This window comes from Stegastes partitus, unplaced genomic scaffold (genome assembly GCF_000690725.1).
Source record: "Stegastes partitus isolate 25-593 unplaced genomic scaffold, Stegastes_partitus-1.0.2 Scaffold2104, whole genome shotgun sequence".
NCBI lineage: Eukaryota > Metazoa > Chordata > Actinopteri > Pomacentridae > Stegastes > Stegastes partitus.
The window spans coordinates 17,444-26,501 of record NW_007579835.1 but is presented as its reverse complement, the minus strand read 5'-3'; the positions used below and the strand labels follow the sequence as shown (position 1 = coordinate 26,501).

General features: G+C 45.0%; 1 protein-coding gene across 1 annotated transcript in view; it reads left to right on the top strand.

The window, feature by feature from the left end:
• The first annotated feature begins 477 nt into the window (after positions 1-477).
• LOC103373947 (ephrin-A5) overlaps positions 478-9,058 on the top strand; it is a 20,234-nt gene continuing 11,653 nt past the window's right edge. Inside the window, exons 1-2 of the mRNA XM_008303961.1 lie at positions 478-494; positions 719-1,011. Of these exons, the coding sequence (XP_008302183.1) occupies positions 478-494; positions 719-1,011 (310 nt within the window). The remainder of the gene's footprint in view (positions 495-718; positions 1,012-9,058) is intronic.

The following is a 9,058-nucleotide window of genomic DNA, read 5'->3' as shown; positions in this document are numbered from 1 at the left end:
AGAAGAGATTGTGGTCGTGTGTGTGTGTAGATGGTAGCTTGTGACAGTGTGTGGCCTTTTGATGAATCTCCCTGTATGTATTGAAGCCCTCTGACCCTGTGCGGCCCGTTCTAGATCATTGCTGCTGTAAAGATGCCTCACTGCACAGCCCTCAGAGACAGCCAGGCCCTGTATTTTTCCAATCATGACATTTACTGTCTGGACCATCCCCGCCATCCTGCATCCCTGTGACCATTTCTACTTTGCACTTTTTTTTTTTACAGTGGAAAAATCCTCAAGTAAATGCTTTTTTTTTTTTTTTTCCTTGAGAGATCTACAAAAAAAATGTAAGCATATTTTCTCAGAGTTGGATACTTCAGTTTGGAAGTGTGTACGTCTGAGTAAATATCTGTTTCAGAGACAGATTTATAGATAAACCGAGCCATCCAAATTTATTGAAGCCAAAGGATGAGAGTGTCGGTGCTTGTAAATTTCCGCATGATGCTGGAAGATTGGTGAGAGATATAACCGGCGCTCTTCCTGTGCGTGCTGCATTCAAACGAACTTTTAACCATGACAACCGAGGCTCTGTTGGGGTGTAAACAAACGGCCGTATCACCATGATTGAGTTCGTCTACCTAATGTTTGAAGTGCGTGCAAATCGCTGACAATCAGGAGGTCTGTGCTTTATACAAATACAAAAATAAAAAGTTAACCTCTTCCTGTCTCTTCCCGCCAGGTTCCACCGTGGGGACTACCACATCGACGTGTGCATAAACGACTACCTGGATGTCTACTGTCCTCACTATGAAGACACAGTGCCTGAGGAGCGGACAGAGCGCTACGTCCTCTACATGGTCAACTACGACGGCTACAGCACATGCGACCACACCGCCAAGGGCTTTAAGCGCTGGGAGTGCAACAGGCCGCACTCGCCGAACGGACCGCTCAAGTTCTCAGAGAAGTTCCAGCTCTTCACTCCGTTCTCCTTGGGCTTTGAGTTCAGACCGGGCAGAGAGTATTACTACATCTGTGAGTACCTGTCATGACTACATGAATTGTATGTGGAATATATATATGGATGGTTGAGAGATTAAAGGAAAACACAAGATTTTGAGCTGCCAAATGTTAAATTGTAAACACACCTGTAAGTCCACCTCAGGAAACAGTAGCAGGCTCCACCTGTTGGTGCAACCAGACACTACGATACATTTTCTGACCCTAACGAACCCCTTTGTGGCAGTAACGACCCATATAACAAGTGGGAGGAGCAACAACCCCGCAATTGAAACTCAGGTGTTAATGGCTCCTTCAGGATATCTGGAACTCCCAACTGGTTGGTCAGAACTGATGGAGCCTCTTGGGTGAAACCAAAGACTGTATAAAAGATGGACGTAGCAACCGGCCCTGAAAAATGAAGCCAATCCGGAAGTGTCAAAAACCTGCAATATCACTACGTCCACTGGCTCCAAAAAGCCCTGGCTCCCATAGACTTGAATTGGAAAAGAAGTCATCACAGATCATGAAATACTGCATTCCTACAGCTCAGGATTTTTTTCTTATTAGTTTTCATGGTCAAATCCAGAGATCAGGTGGCCAATCTGAAAATAAATCAATACTGAATTTTTAACATTTTGCGGGGCAAGGGGCGTGGCTGGCTTGATTGACAGTCGGCAGCGACAATACAGACGAAGCGAGCAGAAGGCGGTGAATGTGGGCGGGGCAGAGAGGGCCCGCCTCTCAATCCATCTGACCAATCGCTGCTCCTATGGCTCCGCCCCCCTCCGACGATTTTTGGCTCCAAAGATCCAAGATGTCAACCAGGAAGTAGCAAAACCCTGGCTTCATTTTCTCAGTGCAGAAACCAACACGGTAGCTACGTCCATCTTTTATACAGTCTATGGGTGAAACGTCTTCAAGGAACTCAAGGAAGTCCAGTTGCTACGATGAATCCACCAGAATAACCACGACCTGGATGACTGAGAATCTTCACAGACATTTTCTGAACAGGAAACATGTTTTCAGTGGATTAAATTATTAACTGCAATTAGTCAATAACAATGCAAAGTTGCTAAAAATAGACCCAGAATGCTATGTGTAAGATTATATATGCATTCATCAAGAATGTTTATATATTTATTAAGGTTTTTTATTTAATTTATCCCCCAACTGCAGATGGGACAGTGGAAAAACAGCATTAAAGTGGCATGACTGACAGACAATCCCCCTTTTTTCTATTTTACTTCTATATTAATATCACTACACCTCAATCCCCATTATTAGCAGCGAGCACTCGCAGAAAAATATGAAGCCAAATAACCTAACTTGACATGGATTCCAAAACCTGGATGACCCTTTCCTGACCCGAAGCTCATCTAATAATACAGCAGAGCGCGAGAGAGAGACACACTATTCCTCCACCATGTTTTCTCAACTTCACTACAGAACTCTGCGAGTGGCATTACAGCGATCTGAGTAGATGCTTCCACGCTCTGCTTTTCAGCCAAGCTTTTCACGCCGCTCTCATCACTCACGAAAAACTCTTCCCTAAAATGGCAATGGAATTCACGGGGGAGCTAAATTGAGGCAGTTTGAAAGTTATAGCTCACTTCACCCCCGCCGCACAATGCCGCACCTTTCCAAAAACGAGAGCCCTCCTCTCCGCGTTGTGTCATGCTTCCATTCAGCTCGCGTTAGATGTTAAGTTGTCTGCTTCTCGGCATAGGAGCTCAGCTGAACGGGGGTTCATCTGAAGCCCCTGGGAAATTAGGTTTTATCAAAGCAAGGTGATAGAGTGGAAATGAGTTGAGTTTGTCCATTCCACCACAGTCTGTACGGGAGAGTCGCTGCCAGCAGTCGCCGGCAGTCGCTGCAACGCATTTGTCACAGGGATACGCTGATTATTACAAAATAAGAAGCATGACTATGTGCTCATACGTTTGGCATTAGTGCAGAATCACACAGCGTCGCACGTTACTCTGTCAGCTGTTGGAGAAACGCCCGTGCACTTTGGTGGCCAATGCATAAGGAAAAAGCTCAAACGGAGAGCGGAGGGGTGGAGCTCTGACATTTAACACCTCCTTCTAAACGTTGCTGCTTCTACTATATTTATCTGTAAACTTTGGCCCGCGGTGTTAATGCAGCTCGAGGTGGCTGTCAAACCCCCCGGTGTCTTTGTGTGTTTCCCCCCTCTTCCTTCAGCGTTGAAAGAGCCGGCGGCGCAGCTGAGTCGAGCCCTAACGTACGCTCTTGTGATCTGTTTTCTAAATTGGCACCTTTTTTATGAAGCGGTTAACCTGACAGCCGGCCAAAAACTTCTGCGCTTTATTCATTTCACATGGCTTCGCTCCCTCTCCTTGCGCTGTTACAGAGTAAGAGACTGGGTGGAGGGGGAAGGAAACACAACATTAACGCACCTCCCTGATGTTTGCCGTTGTCTCCATGGTGAATAGATGTTGTCTCTCCGTCTCGTCTACTAAACAAATAGCCTGCCTCTTTCCCAGGGGCTTCTCAGCAACCAGGTGTTTGGCCATTTGTCCATTAAAGCAGCTTTTTTCCTTTGCTTTTATGCATCGACAGTGGTGCTAAATGAGATGAGGGGAAAAAATGGAAGTCTCCAAACTTAGATGGGGGTTAGTGTAGGGTTATAAAATTCATCCACTCCCTCAAGTAACTATTTCTTACATTTTTTCCCCCCCCTCCCTCCATTTCTGTTGAGAGATGCTTGTCCTAAGGGCTGGATTAAATTACACTGCGACCGACAGGGCTTCCATGGAACACATCCATTCTGCTACAGCACGCCATATTGGTTTAGTGGCCTGCGGCTTCATTGGCTATTGAATGATTCCAGCGTATAGCCTCGCTGGCTACTGTGGCGGATATTAAAGTCATCCACCATGAAGTCATCTGACATGTGATTTCCCACTGCCATTGTGTCCGGCCCGAACGTCCACGAGAAGCAGGGGGAGATGGGCTGCTGATGGATCGGACAATCTCTTTAGTGAGCAGAATGTAAAGCTTTAAGGAGAAAGATTGAGGGGAGGGAGATGGGGTGCTTGCATTCCTACACCTGTCGATTCATTTCCGTCGCTCACAAATCGTCTTCTTGGAACATGCTGTTCAGGTTAACTAACATGATGTCCGTTCTCCTTAAATCTTAACGACTCTGTGATAAAAACACATTTCTAACTGAGGAGTAAGTAAACAAGCTGCGAAATTAAATCACAACAGAGCATTTTTTGCTTTTTTTCAATAGAGTATAACCTAATTACAGCTATTTTCTGAGGGATTACATTTTGGCTTTGCATCCTGTTATTATAAATGTTCAGTTAAGATGGTGAAAAAAATAAATTAAAAACACTGGCTTGATTATTTCTAATCTTTTATCACTAATCGTTTTTTTTTTAGTATCCGAAACTATTCCCTAATCTTGTTAGAACATCAGAAGCAGGTCTGTTTGTCATCAACCGAAACAACTTATGGTCATTTGGAGCTGGAGGAAAGTTTTCAGACACAAGTTGTATTTCCCCTGTGTGCTGTATGCTTACATGCAAAGTTTTTATTTTTTATTATTTAACACTAAACTAGATACTGGCCAGTTTTTTTTGCTTGCAGTTTGTTTTGCAGACACTGTGACCTGTTTTTTCTGCAGGACATTTCAGATGCATGTTGTCGGTCCTATGGAGAGTGCACAATGTTCAATCTTCCAGAATTTTAAATTTACCTGCCATTCTTAGATGAGTTGACAAATATTCAAGTGCGCCGTGCAGATAAAGTCCGTCGTGGAAGACGAATAACCTGCCAGTGTTACAGCTAAAGCAGGCCGAGATAGCGAACAGGAAAGCTGACAGGATTGCACGCATGCTTTAATAAAGATTGCATGTAAATTGTTAAACAAATCTTTTAGTGCAGCATTATCTCTTAGCTTCATTGCTATAATGGACTCCAAAGCCTTCTGCTGGAACGTTTTCAAAGGAACGGTTCCAGCAGTTTGTCAACGTCTGATAACGCCTTTCCTTTTTTTTTTTAATGAAGTGAAGACATGGCTTAGCACTTTTTAATGACAATCATAATATTATGTCCTGTATAATTTCTGCGATGCGAATGCCTATTCAACTATGAAGCAATCTTGCTGATGTTTGACTTGACTGTTATTATGACAACAGTTTGCCTACCTGGTGATGATATCCAGTCTCATTACTGTTGCTAATGACAATAAAGACTGTTGTCAGATTCGGTGCAGCCGTGAGTAAACATTGATTAAACTCTCGCTCCAGGCTCAGGCTGCATTTTTTTATTTTATTTTTTTTAAGGGGGACACTTCAGCATCAGGGCTGCAAGGTGGCGCAGTTGGTAGCACTGTTGCCTCGCAGCAAGAAGGTTGCCGGTTCGCGTCCCGGTGGGGGCACCGGAATCTTTCTGCGTGGAGTTTGCATGTTCTCCCCGTGCAGTGTGGGTTCTCTCCGGGTTCTCCGGCTTCCTCCCACACAGTCCAAAAACATGTTGAGGTTAATTGGTGATTCTAAATTGTCCGTAGGTGTGAATGTGAGTGTGCTTGGTTGTCTGTCTCTAAGTGTGGCCCTGCGATGGACTGGCGATCTGTCCAGGGTGTCCCCTGCCTTCGCCCTAAGTCGGCTGGGATAGGCTCCAGCCCCCCCGCGACCCTAATGAGGATTAAGCGGTGTATAGAAAATGGATGGATGGACTTCAGCATCAGTTGTGCCAAGATTTTGTGAAGTTAACTCTTGCACCGCCGTGCCACAACATTGCAATCAGTCTCGGGTAGTTATCACGACTGGGGTGCGAGTGAGACGTGATCACGGTTCGATCCAACCGGTCGACGTTTCGCGAAAGCTCCTGTCCTTTGAGTCGACTCAAAATGCGGCAGAGGCAAATGTCCTGAATGGCCTTGTCTGCTCTGATTAAATGTTTATCTTATCTCTCACTGTGCACAGAAATGTTAAAGCGCCCCGGGCTAAATGTCTAAATAATGAATCTAAAAGCTGTAATTAGTGACTGATTGCTTTCATTTTTAAAATATTTAGCGGCTTATTAATTTTCATTAATACCAGGTCCGTAATAAGTTCTAATAAGCGCATCAGTGTGGACATAACGCCGCAATTAGCTTCAACACACCGAAGAGATTTCCGCGATGTCCGGGTCATTTTAATGTGATCTCTGCAGTCCAGTGGTCAGACTTTGCCCTTGTAGCTCATTTACCTACGCTGTGTAAATGCGTAGTGTGGCGTGGCTAACAAAGAAAATCTTATGCATCATTAAGCACCGAAGCTGGCCATACTGCACACCTGCACTCGACAGAAATGTCAATGCGCCCCTAAGGCAGAGGTCAATATCCACACGAGGAGGCGGCGGTAAAGCTATAGTTACTGTGAATGGACTCGTGTGCTGAAGACATAACAGCTGCTCTCATGGAAAATGTATTCACAATCAATGCCTCGCAGATTTGTGCACATTTAGACGTCCGCGTGTGTGTGTGTAGCGCTTTGAACAGTGCTCATCGTCAGTGTAAGAATATTAGTCTTTTCCTCATCTCTATTAACTTTCTGCTGCCAAATGACCGGAGGGACTGGAGGGGTGGGGGATGAAAAATTCGCCCTCAGTGACGTGATTGATTAGCTTGCTTGTTTGCAGATGAAAATTAAGATGTCAAATCATATTCCTGCAGAGAAAATGCCCGTTAATGGTGTTTTCGCCCTATGAGCTTGATGCGGGTCGAGGGTTGATTTGTTGCATCTCTGATAGAATTAGAGAGAGGAGGAGACAGGGTTCTGCTGTCATCCGCTTCAACAAGAGAAACAGCTTAATCAACGCGAGCAGGACAGAGGGAATTCACTCAGATGGAGGTCATAATTCTTCATTTTTTGTTTGCGTCAGCCTCTTGTCTCCGTGTGAGGCGGCTAATTGAAGACAAGAGGAAAACTGGAGTTGGTCAGGAGGAGCCTGATCTTTTTTTTTCTTTCGTAGAGAACGCCGCAGCTATCTATTTGTCTAAACAGATCGAGCAGGCAGAGGGAGAAACTATTAACAGAGGAATACATGTAAAATTGAACGGATTCAGAGAGACGCGGAGGAGAAAAGCAATCTAATGCCGGTCACATATGCAAGCAATTCAGCAAAAATACAGTATTAGCGGCTGGGTGAGTGAGTTACGGCTCTGAAGTGTCCGCCTCTGTGGATGACGGACGGGATAAAGCGAGGACGTCGGGAGCACTTCTGGGGTCAGAGGTCGCGGTGTATACGTGAAAGGCATCTGGCAGAACGCTGATGCGAGCATGTTTTTCTAACGTGGACACAATCTTGTATTTGAGTGATTTTAATCTGAAAAGGGCAGAAATCCAATATCAGTGGCAGCTCAGTGCAAGAGATGAGTGAGCAGGCGTTTTTAGGCATGTAAGATGTGTGGAAAATAGGAAACTACTTGGTGTGGCGGATTGAAAATGTGTTGTTCTTGCTCTCTGACTTGCTTATGTGCGCTGCTTGTTAGAGAAAACACAATCAATACTAACTCTGTGTCTTGCTTGTGGTTGGAGTTATTTGACAGATATTTCTGGGTTTGATGCTAAAAAAAAAAAAAAACAAGAGTCCTAAAGAGAGCATTTGCTAAATGGCCATCAAAACCCAGAGGGTGGTGAAGCTTCTGCCCATGTTAGGTTACAAAACAGCGAGGTTTCAATCACTCTGCAGATGCCTGGAGGCCAATATGCAAAACGGCAACACAAGACTGATCATAAATACCAACGCACAAGAAAACAGTCTGATATTTAAAGAGGTTTTTTCACAACATCTCATCAGGTCTTCGTCAACTTTATTGGACCGCTACATGCGAAGCTCAAACAGATTCTTCAAGACGTGGACTATAGCTGTCTTGTGATTGATCATAAATCTTGTGATGCACCATGCTCCTTTATGCTGCTCTCGAGAGGAGCAAGAGATAGAGCAGGCAGCGGCAGCAGCAGCAGCAAGAAAATGGCATTAATGGACAAATGAAACAGAGGCAGGGGGATAGAGTATGCAGTCTGTATTTTGCTGGAGCTATGGGAGGGTTGCTAATAATGATAAAGAGCCAGCGCTGTTCCATTTGTGGTACAAGGAGGGAACCTGCATATGGACACCATCATAACTCAGACCTTTCATCCATTCACATGAAAAATCAACCCCTGTCGTCAGCATTCAGAAATGATCTGACAGAACGGAATAATGGGACCGAGAGCTACGACCGCACATTTGCACGGATACACATGCACTCACGTACATTATGCATACATAAACACGGACGGATACAGAATGGGCGCGCAGATGCACGCTGTCTGGAATGCATTATTATAATCCTGATGGATGGATCGACATTCCGCCACCTCCGTCTCCCCTGGTTACTACATCATTACTTGTCTCCCCCCTTTTCATCTCATCTCCCCGTTTGGATCTTGGTACAGTGCTCCCTTCCAAACGCATGGATGGATGTAGCCAGGTGTGATGTCACTGCACTGAAGCCAGTTTCGAGGATAAAGTTGCAGCTTATGGAGCCGGGATCTTTCTAATAAGGAGTGCAGGGTGTTGCCTTTTATCCTCTGGAAACTCACCTTTCTACCTCGGATCGAAGCGAGTACGAAGCTCGCTGGAAACACTCGTATTCAAGTGCAATCATTAAGCTTGTGAAATATTACGTGGCAGCTTCATGTGAGGGTCATTAACTCCTTAACTGCGGACGCAGGAGGACCGCATGTCTGGAGAAAAAACCACTATGTATTCAACACAAGCCCCGCAAGAGCGAGACGGGGCGAGTTCAGGAGTTGGAGAGATCAGCAGACGAAGCGACTGTCAATCAGAGCGGTCAATCAAGAGCCTCGCAGCAGACATCAAAGCCCTCCATAAGCCTTCAGATCTTATTAACAGAGCAATAGTTTCCACAATGACCACCAGGACAATTAGTAGAGGGCCCAGATTTAGCAACTGAGACCGTAGGGGCTCATTGTGGAAAAAAAAAAAAAGACTGACTTTCTAGAGAGAAGTTAATGCTGTTTGAATGGAGCGGCTATTCGTGGCATCTATCAGCTATATG